The sequence below is a fragment of the Electrona antarctica genome (assembly GCF_951216825.1).
Source record: "Electrona antarctica genome assembly, chromosome: 1".
Classification (NCBI taxonomy): Eukaryota; Metazoa; Chordata; class Actinopteri; order Myctophiformes; family Myctophidae; genus Electrona; species Electrona antarctica.
In genome coordinates, this window is record NC_136806.1 from 44,450,506 (window position 1) to 44,475,955 (window position 25,450).

The following is a 25,450-nucleotide window of genomic DNA, read 5'->3' on the forward strand; positions in this document are numbered from 1 at the left end:
TTAATAGCACATTAAATGCTAATATTTACAAATACAACTTGTAATTTTAAACCATTTCAAGTTCATATAGTCAAGAGTTTCTTTACAATACATTAACTGCACAGTACATGCTAAGGGTAATTCAGACTGCTGCAATCTAGCAGACCTGTACAAGCTTGCAAAGGGCTGTATCTGTGACATGTTGTTGTGAGCCTGTAGGGCAGCTATTCAGTGCACAACACTCTTGTACATGTACAGTGTACAAACTAAAGTATTAATCAGGCTTAAATCATTCTCGTCCCTTCATGAATCCTTGGTCTGACTCTAAACCAGGCTTGAGGAGTTTGTCTCTTGGGAAAAACTGTGATTTTGGAATTGCAAGTCAATGTTGTGCTTTGGATTTGTTTTGACTTCCAATATCAGGATTTGCCTTTCAAAGAGGCTTATGCACAAGCCTTAACTGTTCATAGGGGTTTTCAGGGTTCTGTCTTAAAGAGTATGCAACCGTTGTGAGAAAATACCTTTACAATGACCCTTAAGTAAAGTTTATTTGAATTTAGTCAGAGGATGCCCTCTGCCAGTGACAACAGATTCAAAATACAGTGGGAATGTTCCCTTTATTATCCCGTTATTCTGAAAGACTCCTTGGTGGGATCCCTACGAGGCCTGTAAGCCTTAACAGATGCTTCTATTAGTGATTCACAATACAATACAACTAGGGATATATCACGTATCTGCCTGGTTGTCTTGAGCAATGAGAAAGTTGTCTGGTGGATTTGGACATAATATCCCCACTGCACTGAAGAATTAATCCTGTCCCTAAAAGGCCATACACAGATAATATACTGAGCTTCCCCTGGCTTGAGTTCACAGACGACGATTAATGCATTAGTCCTTAAAAGGGTGAGATGAGTTTCCCTTATCTGTCAGCATTACTAGTTTAGATTTGCTTCAGTTCAGTGTTGTCTGAAGTACCCATTACACCTTAGGGGTGGTTCTCATTTAGTAATGCATATGAATCTTAAAAAAATAAATCAGAAATTCTCGATCCCCAATATACAGTATAATCTGCAATTGCCTCTGTAAAAGCTTGACTGCCTGCATTTGTAAGAGTATGGATGCTAAAATATTATTACGGGATACAGTTCCACAACTGATCACCACCATAGTTGAAAAACTATATATATATATATTCTGAAGACAATTAACTCCAATATTGCAGTCACTTCATTTGTTGGCACTCCACCAGCACGGTAGCATTGATGCTGGTTCCTCTTCCTCAGGCCTCTGATTACTACAAACATGACGGTTCATTGACTGTGTCAGGGACGTAGACAATCCACCTTATTGTATCGTTGGAACTTGGTAGTGAGTGCTTAATTAGCAGTTAGCTGGACAACACAACAGCCCCTTGACTCCTGGTTAGGAGTTAGAAAGCACCCTTTGTTAGAAGAAAATGAATAGTGTGGGAGCGAGATTGAGATAGAGAGGGATGAAATAATAGAGGCAGGCAGTCAGAGACATAAAAGGTGAGTGAGACCGATGGATAGAAAACGGAAAGATTCAGCACCGTTTATTTTTTTGTCCTCAAAAGCTCTTGGCCAGCCCATGTCTCTCCTCTCTTGACATGGAGGTGATGCAGACAGACACTGCTGAACTAGGTCAGGTGACTTACGTAATGCATGCAAGAATGATGAACCAGAGGCAGGAAGGAAGAGAACCGGCTCAAAAAGGAGGAGAACGCAAGAACAGAATAGAGTCGCACACTAATTATTAACATCTAGACTACTGATACTAAGGTTGTAATGGAAGGGCAGCATCAAATATACCCCAGTGTCCAGGCAGTGGGCACTGAAAAACACATAAGCAGATCCACACGAATATGCACAAAAATCCTCTGTTAACTCCAAATTGACTTGAAAGAGATTGTTGTTTTGCATTATGGTAGAAAGTAAACAAACATAAAAGTAAAAATGCACATGTTATCGCTTCGGAAACGCTCTTCGCAACTTTCATTTAATTAAAAGGAAAGCGAGAAGGTAGCAGAGAAGCGAGGGTGAAACTGAAGTTTTTAGTGATGTTCTAAAAGCTCTATTTCCATGCTGATGATAAATTATAAACCAACCTTGGGCATTGAGGAAGCAGAGCTCCGGTCCACAGGCGGAGAGCACAATAATGACATCAAACACATCAGATCTGTACTGCTTCAGTAGCCTGGGGGGCTAAAGTGTGTGTGGACCCGTACTAGCAATGTCTCCAGCCCAGGTTGAATCCAATCTACCTCACCATTTATTTGACCGACTATATCCAATTACTTTTGGTTTGATTACACACTGATTACATTTGTTTGAAGTATGGTATGTAGACCTCGTCTTCAATCTCGACAGAAATATATTTTGCCATAGGCTCGTGTCTGGTTATGGCAGTTATGACATAACTGCTGCACTGACAACCGCAGGACACAGTGTCTCACACTTCATGCACGGACACACCGAATGGGAAACGGATTCAAAGTGACAGTGTGGACACACACACACACACACACACACACACACACACACACACACAGACAGGCAACGTGCACACAGTTTCTTTGCTCACTCTGTCAGTTTAATTATTGCATTGTGCCCTCACCTCCAGCTGACTCCAGGACAGCCTGAATGGCTCAAGTATCATGTCGAGGGGGGCAAGAAGGAGGGGATTGGAAAGTAGATGAGGAGGGGGGAAATCGAGGTGAGGCGAGGAGGCGAAAAAGAGTGAGGGCTGAGTGGAAGGCGGAGGAGGAAGGAAGACGGAGGAGAAACGTACCAGAGCAGTAACGGAAGAGTGTGGTTGAGCAGAAGGAGAGGAGGTAAGGAAAGAGAGGAAAGGGGAGAAGTGGAGGGAAGGAGGTAGAGGAGGAGCAAAGTAGAGACTGAAGGAGTCGAGATAGAGGGATGTCAGGATGGAGAGGAGAAAGTTACCCCTGTCCTTTTTGTAGTTCTTGGCAGTGAAACAGAGTGAAGCGAGGAGGCCAGAGAGGCTCCAGTATAAACCTGGCTCCAGCTCCCTTTTGTACTATTCACACACAGCCCTTTTCCTTGATTTGTATGCCTAATGGCTACCTGCTGCTTCGCTGTACTGATGGGGTCTCATGTTGTATAATACAGGTAGCCTAATGGCTACCTGCTGCTTCGCTGTACTGATGGGGTCTCATGTTGTATAATACAGGTACTGCATCCTCGTCTGCTTTCTTCAAGTACATTTTTGTGCTGTGTTGCTCGTGGTGTGATGCCACCAGACCACAGTCATCGTTTTGTCACCGTCAATGAATTGTGTGATGCTAATCTTTACCCCCCCCCCCCCCCCCCCCCTCTGTGTTTCTCTCCCATTTCCTCAGTGTAGCTAGGTGAAGGATCCTGCTAGAGGGATTAGCAGTCCGTCAATGCGGAATTATAGGCTCATCTTCTGCCACAACCTGAAGCAGCCATAGATGGTTCACTGGTTCACTGGCTAGGGGAGGAGAGGATAGGACACACTTTCACTGCTACACGGTGAGTATGACCACGGTGACGTGGCACGAACACACACACACACACACACACTCACTCACTCACTCACTCACTCACTCACTCACTCACATACAGTGTATATAACGAGCACCAAAGGTTAAAAAAGTTTTAATAACATATACTGTACTGTATAGATATAATGTAGTGGCACCTACATTTATATCAAATATCTAAATACTGAATCAAGCAACTTAAAAACTGTCTGGGGCCTTCACATAAACCTGAGTAGACGATGAAATGACCAAAAGAACTGAGGCCAATATACTACAAATGCCTTCTAAATCAGTAGTATTCACACTTAAAAGATCTTTAGCTCACAACACTTTCTTCACCTTAAATGACATTCTCAAAACAGTGAGACCGGGTTGAAAGTGGTTAAAGGAAGTTTAAGTGATATTTTATGGTTAAAACAAAAAGGTTCTTTGTTTAAAAGCTATAATCTGATAGCCTCCATTGCTATGGAGTTGTTGTGTGTGTGTCAATAACAGGGCTCTCCCTGTCTCTCTAGCTCTGTCTCTATAAAATACATTTCAGAGGGTTGCCAATTTCATCCAATCAGAATTGTAGAAACTACCCATTAACAAGCTTCAGTTTTATTGTGTTAAAGGTGTAGTGAAATAAAAAATACGTTTTTCACACTTTTAGACCATATCCATGGTCATCATATGGGCATACCTAACAATGGATGCCAAAAAAATGTGATTTTTTTTTGTGTTTTTATATCAAAAGTCCATAAAACATATTTTCTATTACTTCCTGAAAACGAAAACGTGCTGCGTGATGATGTGTCGAGGCCCACATCGATAAAAGCCAATAAAAATAAAGCTCACCAGTTTAATTCCCCATATCTCCGCATCCGTCCAGCACAGGCTGCACAGCTGCTACTGATTACAGACATCTTCCGTTTTTATTCCCATTCAAGATAACATCCAGAGAGTGTATTACTCGGTTTCAACTTAATCATCACGCTAAAAATGTATCTGAAAACATTATAGGGTAGAAATAAGCCACATTAAGTGTAAACTGGTAAAGCTGGCCGACTATCTGATTTGTAAACAAACATCCACACTCTGTCCTGCGTAGCATAGCTACCCGTCCCTAGCTACCGTCCCATCCCCTGAAGGGATGCGACGCTCTGATTGGTTCAGAAACTTCATAGCGGTGTTTCAACTTGAGACCGTCTGAAACTTCAAAATAAAATGTCCATTTCCGTTTCACTACGCCTTTAAGAGTTCCAATTTTGTCGGCTCATTTCTTTGAGTCCTTACTTCCACGTTCATTGTTTATAGTACTTTATTCTGCACAAGTTCTCTCTCCTGATTGGATCAAATTGGTGTAACAACCTGGAAATGCATTTTTCTGTTTAATAAATAATACCAGGTGAGACTGAGAGACTTTCTAAATGTTCAAAAGCACACTCAAAACCGCTTTCCCTACATAAACCCCCCACCCCCACACTTTGTTTGTTCACCTCTGGTTTATAGTTTTTAACCTTTTTAATCTTTTAACTAGTTTATTTTTCTGTTGCAACCTGTGATGTTGTGAGCTTGTAGATTAGCTGTTTTCGCCGGAGCGTGCACTTTAAATATCTCCCCAAAAGCATGTTTTTGCAACAAACGTTTGACATTTCCACATTTGCGGCACCCCCTATGGCTGAAAATGTAATTGCTTTGGGCTCTCCGTTGATTAAACCACCCACGACATGTGAATGAAATTTGGGGTGGATTAAACATTCCGTTAATGTTTTTGTAAAACAGGCCCCTCCCACTAACTTTGGACGCCGATTACAGCCGAACAATATGGACTATGAAAATTCTGGCTGTGGCGTTTTCATCGGATAGGTCCAGAGATCATGTGTACTGATTTGTGTGAGATTTGCACAAAAGCTGTAGGTGGAAGAGCAAAAAGTGTGTTTTGAAGAAAATTCAAAATGGAGGAAAATCTATCCTGACGCAATCTATCCAATGGGCATGGCCTATATGGGGAGATGAGTCATGCCCCAAGGAATCCAGGGAAAGTCACTCACTGTTAATCACTCAGTCACTGTGTGACTAAAGGTGGCCTTACACTAGCCGATAATCGGGCATTTTTGACGCTCGGGGGGTGCCCGGCCGCTCAAAGCGCGATCGGGATCGGCCCGATATTTGCTCTGCCCCGCTCCGATTATCCTGTAGTGTGTGGTGCTATCAGATTTCAGATCGGCTAGTGTAAGGCCACCTTAATAAACAAAGTGCTTTCTAATGATTATGAATATATATATTCTTTCACAGTGCACGTTATTAACTCAAATCTTTGCTTCTGGGGAGGTCCATAGAACAAAATATTTTCAGATGGGGTCCGTGGCCAAATACAGAACCGCAATAAACAGATTAATCGAACACTCAGGCCAGCTCCTCCCCATCAAACTCTTAGAAACATTAAGCTTTCTTTAAAAAAAACAATGAGTTTGTACAAGCAATACAATACAATACAATAAATATATATTAATAATGATATATATTAATAATGATGTTTGTTTGTACACATTAAGGACTAGCATTTGGTTTAAAGTATTTTACAAGTGTATGGCAACATTTTGGATTCTATGATGTTGAGGGGACACGGGAACTCGATACAACTCACAACGTGTACAAGACCATATTGCCCACTGACATCCAGAGATGCAGTCAAGACAACCATCGCGATCCCGAACACACGGACACAGCTGGGGTTTAGACTAGTCATTGTGTGATTATCTTTGAGGGGATTAAGTCCACCCATCAAGCCCATTAGTGTCAACCTCAGGCCATCAGATCATGGTCTGATTTTGAATCTAAATGGCTTTGTGTTTCTGCTATTGTCCTGGCTCTGCTCTAATTAAGACTAAGAGCAATTAGAAGTTTAGCATTTAATGGTTTGGGTGAGGGTTTGAGATACGTTGTAGTTGTAGGACTAATGACTGGTCTAACCAAATTACTAGTCTAAACTAAGTACTGTCTAAACTAAGTACTGCACCCACACACAGCTGCCCATGCACTCAGAAAAGGCGACTAGAATTACGAAGTCCATCGGCACTTTTATTGCAAAGGATTTACGTTCATATTCGGCCGTGGAGAGCGACGGATTCCGGGCCATGTTACGCACTTTGGAGCCACACTACATCGGCCACATTTCACAGACGGTCGATGGTGTGAGTTTTATCGAGTTCTCGTGTCCCCTCAACCTCATACAATCCAAAATGTTCCCTTTCTGTCATATTTTTTCTCTTCCCCTCCGCGTTGGTAACTCGTTCTGTTTTGGTTGTTGAAAGCTAAAGCGTGTGCGTCACTCTTAACGGTCCGGTACGACGCCGCAGTGCAGTTGCAGATTAGTTCCGCCCTTTTGCTCCGGTAAAAAATAATAATTATATAATCGATTTTTGACATTTGTGCATCGATGAATTATCGCCCATGACGGCATCGCGATTAATTGGATAATCGATTTTTTTCCCCACCACTAGTATACAGTAAGTACTGGCTTAAGGCCGCCAACTGTCCAGTGTGTGTGTTTTCAGATGATGCACATGCGCACAAACATGAAAAACCACACGTGCTGGTGACAAGTACATGACTACAGTCTGACATCCATGTTTTAAAAGTTAATTCTGTCCGGCTGCAGTTGGACAAACGCAACCGGTTTAAACCGGTTTTCGCCGCTGTGAAGAAGGTGACACTTTTCACGTGACAAGAGCAGAGAAGTTACAGTCCTGTCATGCCACATACCGTCAAGTGGGACTGATGACCATTGGCCAGAGTGTTAAAGCATTTTAACCCATTTAGACCTGAGGACGATTCTACAAATGCCTTCTAAATGCTAACAGTTTTCTGAAAAACTCATGTTTCTATGTCAGTGGTGCTCAAACCTTTTCATGTCAAGGACCTCCAAAAATATATGTAATTGGCCGCCGACCCCCATCTGAAAATATGTAGTTCCAGCCTCCAGGGACCCCCCAGAAGCAAAGATTTTAGTTCAAAACGTTTGCTCTGAAAGAATATATATTCAAAGATTTGCGACACATTTTTACGATTTTTCAAAAATAGCAGATCTACAAGCTCGTAGTATGAGCTTGTAGATCTGCTATTTTTCAATCGCTAAAGTATAACCTAATGCTTAAAGGAGTAGTTCTCCCAAAACATTACTTGTGTTCTATGAATTTACAATTTAGGCTTTAAGCAGACACTCTCATCAATGCACTCCAATAACTCCCATGAAGCTCATCAAATCATTGGTTTATTAATGTGACAAAAAAATAAAAAATAAAATAATGATGGAATTCAGGTCTTAATGGTGTGGTGTGTGTAATTGACAGACAAGAAGTATTCTTTGGGTGAACTACTATAATTCTTATATTTATTTTAGATTTTTGTGATATTTACGGAGTGATGCAGACGGTGTCAAAATGGATCCGCACTTCCGCAGGTGTCACTTTTTACACTCTCACAGTTGACCATTCAAGTCCTAGCATCCTATTCTGAGCATGTGATGATAAGTCTACATTGTAGACTTATCATACAATGCATCATGGCGTGTTGTGAGCTTGTAGACTCTACAAGCTCACAACACGCCATGATGCATTGTGAGCTTGTAGGTCTGCTATTTTTGCCAAAGAGGCTTGGTATTGAGGGAAAAACGGAGGGGACCCAAGTGTAGACCCCTGGGGGACCCTGGTCAACGAAGTACCGTATGTCGCCTGGGTAGAAACCTCATATGTCTAACTCCAAAGCTGTTACTTTCAGGATTGAATCAAATAAAATATAGCAAAAGCTGCAGATCTGTAAGCTCTAAACGCATTGCTTCGCGCCACATTTCGAGCTTGTGGATCTGGTACTTTTGATGCTTTAGTGTGACACTGTAGTAGGGCTGACCTTCGATTGTTATTTTTCTTTTTAAAGTCGAAGCTACTAGCTAGGGGTGGGGGGGGGATTATATAATGTGTCAGTGATTCATGAATCATGGAGCTTTGAAGGGCAGCAGATCTGCAAGCTCTCAACTTGTCATGCTGCAATGCGTTGTGGGCTTGTAGATGAGCTATTTTTTTAAGTCTTAAAATAAAAAAAACTTGATTATTCGTTTTTTTGTTAAAATCTCATGACATCGAACGAAGCTTCGAACATTCAAATGTTTTGGGTCAGCCTTATGCTGTAGTATGGCGTTTTTCTTTTTCTTCTTTTTTTTTTTTTTTTTTTTTTACAAAAAACAAACATTTGGAATATGGAGATAAGAGGTTTCTGCCTGACAACAAGTCTCAAAATGTAAGCATAGTACTGCCAGTTCAATGCAGACATGTTGCATGAATGTGTCAATTTGCCTAGAGAGCTGTTTGACATACACTATCGTCACTGTCGGGCAGGAACCTTATCTCCATATTTTAATGGAGATGTGTTTTTTCGTAAATGAATTACATACTACAGTTCATATTACAGCGTCACACTAAAGTATCAGACCTTGACTTTTGCTATTTTTTTATTTGAATCCTGAAAAGGTTTTGAACATATGGTATGTAGACAAGACACTGAGAATGTTACAGTGTAGATTTGGGTTCCAATAGGGGGCATGCGTGTGACATCATCATCATACCCGGAAGTTATGCGGGAACAAGTACTGTGGCAAAAAAAGCGAGTGGCAGGTGCTGCTCACCTGTAAGCTTTTAGCAGCTTCTAGGTGCTGCCAGACGGTCAAAAGAGCTGCGCACGTTCTCGGCTGCAAGCAGCTTAAAGCTTGAGTTTTTAGACAGCTGGTGGATGGAAATTAAGCTCCACCTCCGCTGAATTCTTGCGCGACGGCCAGATTCCCGGAAACGCTCTCCTCCGCTCAAGTCTTCAGCGGAGGTGGAGCTTCTTTTCCATCCACCAGCTGTCTAAAAACTCAAGCTTTAAGCTGCGCGCAGCTTAAGAAGTGCGCAGCTTAAAACCTTTTTGCGCTCAGGTGTGGAGACGGTGTCTCTCTCTTCTCCCCCACTCCTCCCACAATCTGTCACATGGCTGCATGGGAGGCGGTCAATTGTTAGATCCGCCCTTCCTTGATGTTATGACTATGAGAGTGTGTGGTTGTTTTTGTTTGTGGACATAAGAGGAGAGGACTCGCTCTTATCTCCCTCCCTCTCTCTCTCTCTCTCTCTCTCTCTCTCTCTCTCTCTCTCTCTCTCTGCCAGTGTGCCATTAGTTACTTGCTTCTCTCTGTGTTGTCTTCAGTGTGAGTCTGTGCTCAGGGATGAGGCTGTGTGACTTGCAGTGTGAGTATGACTGAAGGGGAATGTGATGATGATGTTGATTCTAGACTCGGGCACCGTCTGTCCTTTTCTCCACTCGTCACAACAATGCCAACTGTCACCATTGTTTTTCTCTCTTCACTCCGTCGCGCACTCTATCTTTCCCTTTTGCTTATGATGCTAATCTTGTCAACATTTTTACATTATTTTTCCTTTCTTCCTTCCTTGCCCCTCTCTCTCTCTCTTCCCATCTCTTTTGCACACTGAAGACGTGAGGTCTTGGTGGGGCTGTGGTGAGGAGGAGGAGGAGGAGGCCATGAGGAAGAGCGTGTCTCCATTGCCAGGCAACGAGGGCAGGAGCTCAGCCGGCAGCGCACGGGTGTTTGGCGTTCCGTTGGAGGAGGTGACCCACACGCACACCCTGAGTGGACACGAGGTCCCTGTGCTGGTCAAACACATCGTCGACTACATTGAAGAGCACGGTATGCCATGCACGCATGCACACCATGCACACTAATGAAGTGTATTAAACAGTGATATTACAGATGTCATGGTTAGCTTATTTTAAGGTTATGACAGAGTGACTCAGATGTGTTGGCATTTTAACAATATCGTTCTTTTGGGGGGGGACTCACATTTATTATAAACTGGATCGAAATCAAATTGGATTACTGTGACAGAGTAGGACAAATATCGATGCGTTTCTGACTGTATCCATCTAGCGCTGACACATGTAGACAAATGTTTCTGTAATTTAAACAAATTCCTGTCTAGTGATTTCTGTAAAATCCCTATTTAGATGATCTAGTCTAGGCCAAGGTCCAGTGCACAAATAACAGTGCTGTTCTCTGAGGTAACACTCAGAGACAAATCCTAATTATCGTGTTTTGGCTTACATTTTTCTTATTATGTATAATGTTAACGACCGATTATCCACATTGTGTTTGTTAAGGTTAACCGTCATTAACCTTTTCACTCTGTCAGTGGTTCAAATTGTAGAAGAATTACATTCTTGACTGATCAGTATTCTAACGCTGTACTTCAAAAATGTGACTACTGCTTATACAAAAGAGATGTTTTGTTTGTGTTCAAATGATTTAACCAAATGTCAGGTCAGCAGGGAAACTCAACTGTACTTAAAACCACTTAAACCACTTAACTACAAAACAACCTGCCGATCTAAAAGCTCACAATGCAACACACTGAAGATTTTACCCCTTAGGGTGATGCCCTCGGGTTAGAGTTAGACTATCAGGGGTGAGTTCTGTAGTGTGAAATTTGTATTGGTGTTGTATTTGGTACGATTTTATTCATTCAACCAAACATTGTGATATTTAAGACATTCAGAGGATTGAACATCAAAAAAGAATGCAGCTAAATTCATGACTTGATCCTGTGCCAGCCAGGTCTTAGCCCTTTACTATGAGACAGATTTCTCCCATAGGCGACAAATTAATGTATTTCCTATGGAGACACCCATTTTATCTTTAACACATTTTGGGCGGGAACCCCTTTAGGTGTTTTAAGCATTATGTTATAATTTAGCTGTTGAAAAATAGCAGAACTACAAGCTCGTAGCGCGGTACTCGCTTGTAGATCTGCTATTTTTGAAAAATCGTGAAAATGTGGTGCAAATCTTTGAATATATATTATATATATATATAACGAACGTTTTTAACTCAAATATGTGCTTCTGCGGGGTCCCTGGAACAACATATTTTTAGATGGGGGTCGGCGGCTGATTACATGTATTTCTGGGGGTCCTTGACATGAAATAGTTTGAGAACCACTGACATAGACACATAGGGGTTTTAGGGGATTTAGAAGACATTTGTAGAATCGTTCCCAGGTCAGAAAGGGTTAAGGTCTCGAGCTGAATACGTTTGGGAAACCCCTTGTTTAAACTATTAAGTGAATGACTGCTAGTTGAATTGAAGTTGAGCACTGAACACATTCACCAAGTACATGCTGTGAAGGTTGTCCTTCATGGAGGCTGGTGCATGAGATACTGTGTTTTCAGGTAAACATTCTAATAGATCATTTTATAATGAACTAAATTGATTACTAGTACAGTGATGTAAATAGGTTTTCAATGTAATTAGTCCCGGGATGCAGGGATGGTCTTTTAGATGAGTCCCAGGGACATTTTATGAGTGTCAACGACGTTAGGAGTCGTATTTTGCCATTTTTACAAAGTGTGTGTGTGTGTGTGTGTGTGTGTGTGTGTGTGTGTGTGTGTGTGTGTGTGTGTGTGTGTGTGTGTGTGTGTGTGTGTGTGTGTGTGTGTGTGTGTGTGTGTGTGTGTGTGTGTGTGTGTGTGTGTGTGTGTGTGTGTGTGTGTGTGTGTGTGTGTGTGTGTGTGTGTGTGTGTGTGTGTGTGTGTGTGTGTGTGTGTGTGTGTGTGTGTGTGTTGGCTTAGTCAGACTCAGCAGCCACATCTTGGTGTAATTTTAGATTAAATTCTACTTTTCTAGAATTGAACAACTACCTTGTACAGAGTGCTTTTTATTTGCTTGTAAAAATGGAGAAGAATGGCCATTTTATTCAAACGCATGCTTATGAACTCTAGGACACCTACGTACTCTGAAATTGCTGTCCGATGTTTTTTTGGATGCGTTAAAAACTGATTGACCAATACAAAATTGCATCAGACTGTGCAAAGATCTTAAGTATGCTTTCAACTACAGTATTTTCAATTAACCCATTTTTGGGCATTTTGGTGTTAGCATTATGTTATGCTTTAGCTATTGAAAAATAGCAGATCTACAAGCTCATAGCGCGCCACCGAGTGGCGCGCTACGAGCTTGTAGGTCTGCTATTTTTTAAGAATCGAAGAACGACTGACATAGAAACATAGCTTTTTCAGAAAACTGTCAGGATGTAGAAGACATTTTTAGAATCTGATCTCAGATCAAAATGGGTTAAACATTTCTGAAGATGGACGCAAAGGAGAGAAGGGAAAAATACCTTGTGAGTCATGTTTGTTTTACTCCAGGGAAACTCAGCTGGCCAGTGAATCAGTTTGTATGGCTTGGGGGCAGCCAACACACACTACATTACCAACATGATGGCTTGGGGGCAGCCAACACACACTACATTACCAACATGATGGCTTGAGGGCAGCCAACACACACTACATTACCAACATGATGGCTTGAGGGCAGCCAACACACACTACATTACCAACATGATGGCTTGAGGGCAGCCAACACACACTACATTACCAACATGATGGCTTGGGGGCAGCCAACACACACTACATTACCAACATGATGGCTTGGGGGCAGCCAACACACAGTACATTACCAACATGATGGCTTGGGGGCAGCCAACACACACTACATTACCAACATGATGGCTTGGGGGCAGCCAACACACACTACATTACCAACATGATGGCTTGGGGGCAGCCAACACACACTACATTACCAACATGATGGCTTGGGGGCAGCCAACACACAGTACATTACCAACATGATGGCTTGGGGGCAGCCAACACACACTACATTACCAACATGATGGCTTGGGGGCAGCCAACACACACTACATTACCAACATGATGGCTTGGGGGCAGCCAACACACACTACATTACCAACATGACAAGTATTGGCCAGTAGTAAAGATTACAATATGTCAAGCCACAGCACTCAGAATTAGACATTAAGCTAGCGTAGATAATTTATACTTTGTTGTACGACCGTGTCACTTGCTGAAAATAACTTTTTTCGACCAGCATGTAATCCGTGATTAACTGTGACCAGCTCTTGGCTTTCACCGACCGATCAACAGAGTGGCCCCTACAGTACTAACTGCATGGTCATTGGTCCCAGTCAAAAACATGAACAACAAAGTATGAATTAGGTTTTCAACTTGTGTGTTTGTATACTGTGGCATACTGACCACACACAAGGTCATGTAACACCCATCGCTTTATCCTCCAGACGTACAGTATTAATGATTGTTCTCATGGCTGGGAAATATATTTATTTTAGTCAAAGTAAATAAGGCTCTAATTACAAGTGTGTCAACGGCACACGGTTAATGACTTTTAATGTGCTTGTCTAGAAATGCTCAGCCACCTGTTATCCTGTTGCATAACATCCCAGGCCTGTAAAGTCAGAGCAGTACACTTGCATACTGGAGCTAAAAACAGCATCGATCTGTAGTACTTAGGCAGGTGTTCATTGGCATTTGGTGTTCACAGTTAATCAAAGCAATATAAAACCTGATTTTAAAAACAAAACAATGTATTTTGCTCAGGGCATGTATAGAAACTAATACAATTTTTAAATCATGTTTGTCCTCAGTCAGGCATTCCCCGGCCCGGGCCATAAAAAAAATGTATGCTAATTAGTTGGCCCGGGCCAAGCCTGGGGTTCCATGAAACTAAATAACATTATGCCCAACATCATGCTAATTAGTCAGGCTGGGCTGAGCTTCGGGCTGGCCCACTTAGGGCCGGGCTGGGCCGTACCCTAAATGTCTCTATCAAGACCAATCAAACCAACTTTAGAGATTCCTGAACTTTGTTCCATTTGTGTGGAGCATAATAAATAAAAGCAGTCTTTCCTGTTCATACATGGACTGGTATATCTACAGTAATGTGTCCCCGTGAACGTGTTGAATATCAAGTAACATCTTACGACGCAAGGCCTTATAAATGAATATAATGCAATGTTGCTCTCTACGAACTGTGAGAGATGACCAACCCACTTTTTCATATACAATACAATCATGGGTGTGAAAACCTTTGGCAGTAAATAAAATATAATAAATGGTAGAGCACTGTGTTAGACTGCTTCAAGAGGCTTCAATGTTTGCCACATACTAGAGTCATGTCCAGGGGGTGTACTCGTGCATCATGGCTGGGGGATGTATATTAATCCGCCTCACACTTCTGAAATGGGAGATATGCTCCTGCCCTATGGGCCACATGGCTTGGCAAGGCTTACTACTATTACTATTACTTACTAATAATGCTATATCCAGTTTTCCCCAATAACGTTTTACCCCTCCACTGTCAACTGTATACAGAGGAAACCCTGCTTTTGAATCGTTGTCTCTTCTGAGGGGCGATGGTGGGGAGTCTACTTTAGAGTGTTGTGTAATTGCACTCCCACTGTTGAGATTCTAGATGTTTATCACATTTCAGGATCAATAGGAAATTGTCTAGTGCAACTGCAAGCTCACCCACACCCTGGAACACAAGGCACATGGAGAGTGCTCTGCCTCTGTGTATAATTAATAGGCATCTTTCATGTTCACAACTGTGAGCATTGCTGTCCACAGTAGCAGTGGTCATACTGTCTGCCAGCATTCAGTCCTTACAGCAGCAGTTGTCACTGTCTTTATGCTATTTTGATAACCTGGTAGCTCAGTGGTTAGTACTGTTGCCTCACAGCAAGAAGGTCATGTGTTTGAATCCAATGTTCTCGCCATGTTCATCTGTGTTTCCTCCCGATGCTCCGCTTTCCACCCACACCAAAAATTTGGTTTGGGATCTGGAAACGGATCCAATAATATTGGATCCGTTTCCAGATCCCAAACCAAATTCCAGTTCTGGAAAACGGTTTCATCCATATTATGGATGAAACCGTTTTCCAGAACTGGTTTATCTCACTGACTTCACGTCTACTTAGAATTGTGTGATTCTCAAACTTTTTAATTTCAAGGTACACCCTTATGGGTAAATTTGGTTCCATTTGTACATTCACAGTTATAGACCTGGAGGGTCCATTTGGAATCCCCTCAAGTAACCCAGAGGGTCCCTGTACATCACTTTGATAACCACTACAATAATATGCATCATGCAATACTACATGTACACATTTTAGACCAAAATGTACATTTTTAAATAATCATTAAAGCGAACCGTAAAGGAATCAGATCGTTAAAATCCTAAAGGATCTCAACCGTACAAAAGCCATTCCTGTAAAATAGCATTTGTTATATAGCGACCTACTCAATATAAGTAAAGGTTAGCATATGCATACATTGTGGGGGATATTGCTTTTTAATTATATGGACACGCATCACAATACAATACATAACATGAGGATGACCTTCTATACAACGCCTGTTTCCTGAGCAACTGACTGACACTTTATGCCACTAACATGAAGGCATGTTCTTGTCGAACCCTTACTAGTTGGCTGATTCAATCGGTATGTTATCCATGCATCTTATCACATGTCCCGAGTGATGTAAGTGGAGTTAGGAATGATGATTATTATCAATAGAGGCATGCTTGGCTTACAATCCTTCCCACGGATTAGGCTGCTGTAGAAAACATCCAAGGCAACACCCAACACAACACACACAGACATATAGGTACTAGGTAGTATATAATTCGGTATATCGTCATTGTCGGGTGTAATCCTTGTATGTTACTTTTTAAATGTATTTATACGTTTTTAAAATGAAATGGTGAAAATAGCCAATCTACAGTTGTGAACTTGTCTGCTATTTTCACTACTTTTGTGCAAAACCTTTGTTTGATGTTGGACATTAATTTACCAAAAAAATGTAAATGTATTGAGATAACGGGTTTCTTTTAGAGTTTTTGTTTTTATTTTACAAAAAAATATACATGTATGTCAGTGTATAAAGACAGGAAACCAAGGCAAACTAGAGAGGAGAGCTACTGTACATGAGAACTTAAAAGCTGGTCAGATTGGAACCTGGCACTCACAGGGAGCATAATGTGGTCGTGCACCGGCTGGCTGAGCCGCTGGGCACGCAGCACATGCAGTTAAGTGGCCGCCCGCCACTGGCCGGCCTTGACGCATTTCAGCTTTGTTATTTGAAGAAATTAACAAAGTCATGGTCGAACAAAGAGATGACTTCCTGCACAGGTCGTGACCCATGAGCCGGATTTGAATCCACAACGTGGTGATTCAGTCTGTGCCATGCATACTTACTGACTGAGCTGCTAAGATGCCTTTTGAAGTCTTAATATTTATGTGCCAGTTCAGACATTTTCTTAAGTCGGCTTTAAACAAATTAGAATTGATTATGCTCAGTTTGGGAACATGCCACTCTAGCTAGAAATTGGCATTCTTAACTGACAGCCAAGGTTTGCCAGTTTTTGGTTGATGTTGGTTTCCAGACCCACAGCTTGTGTGTACCAGGTGGGTACATTAGCTTAAACTACAGAACACGTCAACAACACTGGCATGATACTTTCTCCTTAAAAAGCAGTCTGTGGACAGTGATTTATTCCTTATTAAGAGGAGAGAAGGCGACCATGTAGGGGAAGGCTCTTGGTAGAATTCCATCCCAAGCCATTAGGGAGACAGGGTTTTGTAAATAAAAGTCTTAATCACTACGCCATCAGGCCACTACTGCCATGTTGTTCCTTATGCCTCACGGCATCAACAGGGACAGCTCACTCAACAAGCTAGAGCCGCGACACGGATTGCTTGCTGACGGCGATGCAAGCTTTAGCTATTCTTTGAGAGTCTTCTCTTTTGAGTGTGCTCTGAAAAAATAAGTGGGTGTTTACTTTCAGGAAAGTACATTACTGTACAATAGAGAGATGAATTATATGGTCATTTGAATAGCAAGCCAATACTGAAGAGTTATTCAAAATCGGTAATTATCAAGTCACTCTTTTACAAATGTATGTTTGGAATTGGATGCTGGCCTGCAAAGAACAATTTGCAATGGAGGACAGGACACTGGGGTTGTGTAAACAGAGGATGTTTGCTTATTAACCTAACCATGAACTTGGTGAACTTTATTGATCAGAAGTTTAATTGCGCTCATTCTGACAGGCGGCCTGGACCTGGAGGGCCTCTTCCTGGTCAATGGAAATGCGGAGCGTGTTGATTGGCTGCGGCAGCGCTATGACAGCGGCGAGGAGGTGGAGCTACAGAAGGTGGCGGACCTGGCCTCCGCCGTCAGCTTGCTCCGCCTCTTCCTGCAGGAGCTCCCTGAACCAGTCGTCCCCACCGCCATCCAGGGACACATCCTCCAGCTTCTCCAGGGTGAGTGTCCTCTCTCCTGGGTAGGGTTGGGGTCTGGAACCCAATACTGGAAAGCTCGCATCAAAACAGTCACCCCGGGCCCGGGCGTACAGCCGTTTCTGGAACTGGTTTATCACACTGTTAGAGCTGGTATGTGGACTGCTCGTCCTTCTCTAAAGAATAAATCAAAACCTAGAACAAAGAATGCTGCTCTTCGTAATGCGCACAGGTAGCGATCATGTTTTTACTCCCGATCATTTGATTTTCAGTATCTGCCGATTTACAATTACAATTTTCAATTTAGGCATTTAGCAGAAGCTCTTAATCCAGAGCGACTTGCATTAAGCAAGAACAAAAAGCATGGCAATACATCACTAGTAGCGGCCTTATATATTGAAACGGCTATATTTTTTGTTATTATTATTATTTGTAGTAGTAGTAGTAGTAGTATTATTAATGTTGCATTGCATCGCAGCCCTCCAATCAGCCTTGTCAATATTATTCAGCCTCATCCTGTAGATCCACTTACCACTAGTTGGCAGCAGCTAATAATCACTGCAGGTACTTCACCTGTCATGTCACGTTGACCTTTATTGTTTGTTTGTAATTGTTCCCCCTTCCCGGTGTGTGCACTCACTGCACTAGCAATGCTGAGAGTTACGATTGCATCATTGTATAGCCTATGCTGCCTCCCAGTTACAGTAATTTCAAGACAAAGTTGTTTAATCAAGCTGCTGTCCGAAAATACACACTGACATTTTTCTTCTTTTAAAAAAAAAATGTGAATAATCATTAATTATTAAAATGATGACGTCATGAACGGGGCCTCCCGATCCTTAAGGCCGCCCCTGTACATCACATACATATGCCATATCTCAATAGTTTAATATCGATTCCGATCATTTGACGTCATCAGGACAACCCTACGCACAGGCATACCGAGATACTACATAAACCGTGTTGTTATTACCTTGTCCTTGTGTTGTCTCTTCCTGTTTTCTCAACAAACAAAATGTACATTTATAATGCCATACATGCCATGTCTCTTTTTTAGGAAAGGATTGTATATATGTATTAATTTACTACATGTGAAAAGTATACTCCTCACACTCATCTGTTGTTGATCATCTCTAATCTTTCCTGTTGTCTGACACCTTGATTAAGAGTGATGGGGGATTGGACAGTTTGTTTGTGTTTGTCTGTCTTGGTGAACAGCTCACATCTCTAATCTCTCTGCTAATCTGTCACCTGACGTGTTGTCTCTTTTTAACTCCGCCTCGGTTCTGTAATTCACATCACGTCACAGTCTTATGGATAATCTTAATGCGTGTGTCTACATAACAAGAAGGAGCCGTGTGGGAGCCAAACAAGTTGTATGTGCACAATTGATAATTGTGCTGCCACCTTCTCTGTTTGTCATTTATTGCTGAGCATAAATAAGCCATGATGCATGGCAAGGTGTTCCCATTTCAAAGTTCTGTATCTCCGCACTGATGGCATGATTGTAAAGTGACGGTTGAGGGGATGATCAGTTTCATTTACTATTGTGAGTGCTAAGTGTGTGACTGTTTTACCATTCATGTCAGAAAGTGTGGAATGGAATTTAGAATGATAAACGTCATCGGTACATTTTCAGTCATGAGATTTGATTCAGCTTTATTCCCTGATCCCTACGTTGCAGAGGACGGTGGCGAGGAGGAGGTGAAGAGGAACATGCGCTACGTGCTGCAGCAGCTGCCCCAGCAGAGCTACGGCCTGTTGCGCTTCCTCTGCCGCTTCCTGGCCAGCGTGGCGTCTCTGCAGCCCGACAGCTGGACCGTTGGGGCGCTGGCCGCCGTCTTCGGACCAGACATATTCCAGTGAGTTTGACCGGCCGCACAGTGAGCACTGCGTGTGCAGCACAACGGAGCATGTATATTTTAATGATCAGTCAATCTATTGTGTTCCAGCTCGGATCAATGGAACATAGAGTACGGTAACCGGTACTGGTACTGGTAACCGGTACGGTAACCGGAGAACTTGTCGGTTTTCCGACTCGCCGCGGTTTAGTGCATTTTAGCTTTACTTCACCTTTATTTAAATTGTATTGAATTGAGAGAGAGGATATTAAAAATTGCATTGAATTGAGAGAGAGAGAGAGGATAGTTGTTTAGAGTTTACACTAGATGAAGTAGGAATGCTAAAGTTTAAACACCAAAGTACCGAAACAATGTAATTCATTAGTAAACAATATCCTGAAATATCATTGGTACTATCATTGGCATTCACATACTCACCTTTTTATCGTTATCTAGCTGACCATTTAATTTTTTTTTGTTTTTGATATTGTTTTGGCGTTTTCTGTCTTTATTGATAGGTTGAAAGTAGACTGACAGGAAAATGGGGAGAGAGATTGGGGGGGGGGGACAGACACGCGGCAAAGGCCGTCGGGCTCGGGAGTCGAACCCGCGGCACGCCGTCAGGCTGGCTCAGCAGCCTAGGTGCCCAGACGGTTGAGCTAACCATCCGGGCCAGCTGACCATATAATTGCACAAAATAATTTGATCACTTTGGAAATGAACTATAACATCTGTGGGTTTGACATACTATAGTACTATACTGATGAAGACATTGAAACTTGTTTCTCTCCACTTTTCACTGTGGTGAGTTGGTAAACCGGCGAGTTCTCCGGTATTCACTGGTACCACTGTTATATATTATCATTATATATTGGTAACTCTGTTATATATTATTATCATTAATTATTGGAACTCTGTTATATATTATTATCATTATTTATTGGAACTCTGTTATATATTATTATCATTATTTATTGGAACTCTGTTATATATTATCATTATTTTCTGGTACCACTGCAATACCGTTGCGGTCACGGCCCACAGGTTGAGAACCACTGATTTAAAGTGTGTGTCCGTGTGTCCACCAGTCTGTCGCTGGAGGGCGAGGACCTGCGGGAGGAGGCGGTGAGCAGGGTGCTGGCTGAGCTGCTGGACAACCAGGAGGAGTTGTTTGACTCCGAGGAGGACGACGTCTCCACTACCAACGACTACAGCTCCATCAACGAACAGGTAACGGCTGCACTGTATACGGCACAGCACTAGCAGGAGCCCCATTCACTAAGATGTCTACAGTCTACACCCATATTTTGGGTGTAAAGGAATTTTCCAAACTTCCTACGTTAGTAGTCTGATTCAGAAATCTTTTTTTTTTTTTGTCTGTGAATTTTGCGGAGGGACGCTCTTTCTCAAGTCTACTCGGAAGCAGACTTACCGTACGTAGGACCAAAGCTTACTGTATGTCATTAGAATGCCTTATTCTAGACTACTAATGTGGCAAGTTTGGAAATGTCCTTTAACCCCAAAATATGGGTGTAAACTGCTTTGTGATTCGGGCCCCTAGGGCTGCAACCAGCCATTATTTTTAGTTTTATACATTAACACTTTGACAACACATTGATTATTATTCATAATCGACTAAGTTGATTAACCACTTAAGTCCTATTTTATACTTAGTTTGTACAGTATGGTGGTGTCGCGCAAAAATGGCAAAAGCCAATCGTTCAACCATCTTTCTCTCCTCCGTTCATCCTTCCTTCCCTGTCCGTTCTTACTGTATTTGATCTACACACCAATTATGTCTCTCTCTCACACACACGCACACGCACACGCACACGCACACCATTAGTCCAACATTCAAGCCCGGGCACATGAAAGACAAAGGCACTAGCCCAACTTTGATATTCCAAGGGCTTTACACACATCCTGTGTCCTGTTTGGAGGATGTGACCTTGTCTAGTACTCTGTACTCTGTGTTCCTCACAGTGATGAGTTGAGGTGAATAATGTGAGTTCAAACATTGCTTGTATAGTCGTGCAGAAACCTCTTATCTCCATATTCAAACCTTTTGGTATTTTTCCGTAAATTGATACACTAATGCTACAGTGTCACACAAAAGCATCAAAAGTAGCAGTTCTTCAAGCTCGAAATGCTGCGCAAAGCGACCCATTTTGAGCTTGTTGATCTGCTACTTTTGCTGTTTTTGAATTTGAATCCTGTAAAAGTAACAGTTTTAGAGATAAGAGGTTTCCACTCGACAGCTATCGACGGTATATGTTCTCTGTTTTTTTTGTTTTTTTGTTTATAATAAAATCAAATCAAATCGTCTCCCAAGACAGTCATTCCCCCAAAAATAGAATATCTACAATCTCGCAATGCATCGCGAATGCCAGGTTCAAGTGGTCAAAATTCAGCTTAAGAACCTTCCTATCAAGGGTTAACATTTCATATTACTTGGCCAGCGGGTCATTGGGAATCTGGGATTTCCTGTGCTGCCTTATATAATCATACAGCGTGACATTTGCAAGGTATCTGTAACTTTGCTACGCCTGGCCCATTTCTCTGACGTTGGCCTTCCCACCGAAAAAGCGGAGAACCTGAAGCGACCTGAAGTTATGTAACAGTGCCTCGGACACATTGTACAGTATGTGCACAATCATCACGCATGATCCCTGCATTGTGCTACAGCGTATGGTACGTACGCACACACTATGTGTGGAATGTGGTGGCTCAACTACGTTCCCCACTGACACTCGCTACTCCTGGAGAGAGCTCTATATGACAGCTGAGCACACAGGGACTTTTCATCAGTGGCTCTCAACCTGGTGGGTCGCGAGGGTATTGCAAGTGGGCCCCCAAATAAATGGCAAAACACTTTTAATGATGGTATAACATTAATATTAAGTGGTACCAATAAATAAAAACTTTAAGTATACTGCGTTGGTTCCATTGATCTAAGCAGGAACACAATCGATTGAACATTACATTAAACATGGACTGTGCCATCTTGACTGCGCACGTACACTTTCAGTCGCTTTTATCTCCAATTCCCCGCCCCCAGGTGGCATTTCTGGTCAAAACAACGCTTATTGCACGGAGCATAGAGGTCGCTGTAATGGCGCCTGCCTGTACTTCTCATCAGCTAGTGCAGGGGTTCTCAACCTTTTTGGCTGAGCACCCCCGAAAATGCTTGCCATGTCTCGCGACCCCCGCCCCGCCCGCCCCCCTCCCCACCACCAATACAAATTGACCGCTACAATAACCTTAATAACAGAGAAAATACCTCATAAATAAATACTGAAACCAGATATAATCATTAAGGAAAGTTTATGTATGCACTATGTGTACTATGTAAACTCTAAATTTCCATTTTCCAGCCATTCAGGTTTTCTTTTATAATTTGGGGACCCCCCAAAATAATTTCTGGGCCCCCCGAGGGGTCGCAACCCCCAAGTTGAGAACCCCTGAGCTAGTGAGAGATCAACACCCGGTCGAGACACAACACACGCACGCACGAACGCACGCACGCACACACCATTATGTTGACACAACATCCGGTCGCGGTCTTTTGGATCTTCAAAATAAGGGTTGAACGGGGGAAATCCTGGCATATAGTAATCATTCTTTAATTAATCCTGGCGGCCAAACGGTTAAGTGGTCAGATGGGTGGGCTGCGGACGCTTTGGAGAGCTGTTCAAGTAGGCCCTGTACCAGCAAGTGTTGATGGCCACTGTAACAGCCTAAAGGGCCTTTCAAACGGGAAGCGAGGAACGCAGGCGTTGTTGCCTGGATGACAGGTCTCCTCCAGGTCTGCTCAAGAGGGGGCGCAACAACGCAAGCTTAAAAAAAAACGTATCCAGGTCTGGTGAGTCGCGGGCGTGTGCACGAAACGAGCACGCGCACAACAAATCCACGGGACCGTGCTCACGTAAATATGCTTGCGGTGTCGCACCGCGACTGCTCCCCAGTGCTCCGCGCAAAAACGCAGGTCTTATTGAAAATTAACTATAGGCGCATTATATCGCTTCACGTTTGAAAGGTCCTTAATGCGTTTCCATGCGTGTCAATAATGAACATGTAGTGACATGATTTTTTCTTTCAAAACCTTTGCTCACACACATCTTTCGTTACTGGTTACAGTTGTTTCCACATCCATTTAGATTCAGGTCCGGTACATTGTATCTAGGGAATGTAAGTGCCAGACTAAACAAATAAAAAAGCCATTCACTCAGTGCCGAGTGATGTGATTCCTCACCTAGTGTTGTGTCTATACAGTTTATTTAATAACTGGTTACTCTACATACCGTAAAGAGTAGCAACAATGGCATTTGAAGGCCATTGATTGGTGGGAGACTGACAGATTGACACTCCTTGCCTTTAATGAGCACCAGCACAGCCATTACAAAACCATTATACACGTTTGTGGGAATCACATGAAAACCATGTCTGCCATATGCTTTGAAATACATACAGTGGGCTACTCATGAAATAAAATAAACTATCTATGTATTAACCTGTGGGGGGATTTGGGGCACTATGGTAAGTACACAGTATTATACTATAGAATTACCTAATGGAAATCCCCCTCACGATTTGTAAGTGCAAGTGATTCTATTGTACACTGTTTATAATAATTATAATAATATTAACTTCAATGTTTCTGCTCACACAATAGTATTTACTTAAATGTAATCCTGCCACACTAATAGCGCAACACCCCATCCTTTGTCCGCCTTCTCCTACCAAACCACACCGTTTGCACACATCTCACCATGCACAACACCAACAGCATGCCTGTCCAGACATCAACCACTACTTTGCATCCATGCAACTGTCATATTTACAGTACAATACCCATTTATATGAAATAACACATTCTTGACCACCAGCCTACATCAAAATCGTCATCACTTTGCCGAGTTACGCCAACTCCGTTCACTTCATGGGGCCAGTCCAATGGCGCATTGTAGTCTACGGCCTGCGTGCGTGCGTGCGTGCGTGCGTGCGTGCGTGCGCACGTGCGCAACAACACATAATAATAATGAATAACCCATCCGTTTCTACACAATACTGGGTTTACAAACACAGCTGAAACATGAAGTAGAGTCTGTCAACTCCCGCAATTTCCTTCTTCCCATATTGTGCTGGAACGTAACTTCTAGTATAATTATAAAGACACATTAAGTGAAAAGATAAAGTACAATATGTTTTTTTCAACATTGTCAATTAAATCATGCATTCACCCTTTTTACTTAAATGTACAAAGGCCATAATACAGCTAAGTTTAACAATATGGTGTATGTACAGTATGTGGCATACACATACAGTATATACACTGTGTATTAGAGAGAGGATTTCCAGGTGTTCTGTCCAGGCATGTCTTTGACTGATTGACTGACTTAGTCAAACAGTGATGAAGTTAGAACATTGGTCATCCAGTTGGCTCAATAACGGACTAACCAATAGCAGAGCAATCATACAGTACCTCCTCCAGACTTTGGGATGTAGTCTTTCCTCAGTTGGTAACTAGCTGGATGCAGATGAATCCCTCCAGCCCTCCAGGCTATGTGATGTAGTGAGTACACGCCTATGGGCTCTGGCTCATTTTGGCGGTTTCTTGTAATTGACACTCGCTTCCCTTAATTGCGTTCACCTTATCTCGCTCCCTCTCTGTCCCCACATTATATTTTATTACTGTGTTTTTATTTTACTCTCCCTTCTGGGGGGGGGGGGGGGTGGAGACACGACAAGGGAAGACAGTTTAGCTCAAATAGAGCCCAGTATAACATAGTAATTGATTACAAAGTCCATCCATATGACTCCTTTTCTCTCTTTAACTTCATCTTAAGTGAGCGAGCGAGAGGGAGAGAGCGCGCGAGAGAGAGAGAGAG

The 25,450-nt window shown here is 42.4% G+C and overlaps 1 protein-coding gene across 1 annotated transcript in view; it reads left to right on the forward strand.

The window, feature by feature from the left end:
* The window catches only part of fam13b (family with sequence similarity 13 member B), an 86,950-nt gene that overhangs the window by 13,185 nt on the left and 48,315 nt on the right, over nucleotides 1-25,450 (forward strand). The window contains exons 2-6 of the mRNA XM_079502926.1: nucleotides 3,359-3,512; nucleotides 10,026-10,238; nucleotides 17,533-17,745; nucleotides 19,406-19,583; nucleotides 20,651-20,792. Of these exons, the coding sequence (XP_079359052.1) occupies nucleotides 10,073-10,238; nucleotides 17,533-17,745; nucleotides 19,406-19,583; nucleotides 20,651-20,792 (699 nt within the window). The 5' untranslated portion in view covers nucleotides 3,359-3,512; nucleotides 10,026-10,072. The remainder of the gene's footprint in view (nucleotides 1-3,358; nucleotides 3,513-10,025; nucleotides 10,239-17,532; nucleotides 17,746-19,405; nucleotides 19,584-20,650; nucleotides 20,793-25,450) is intronic.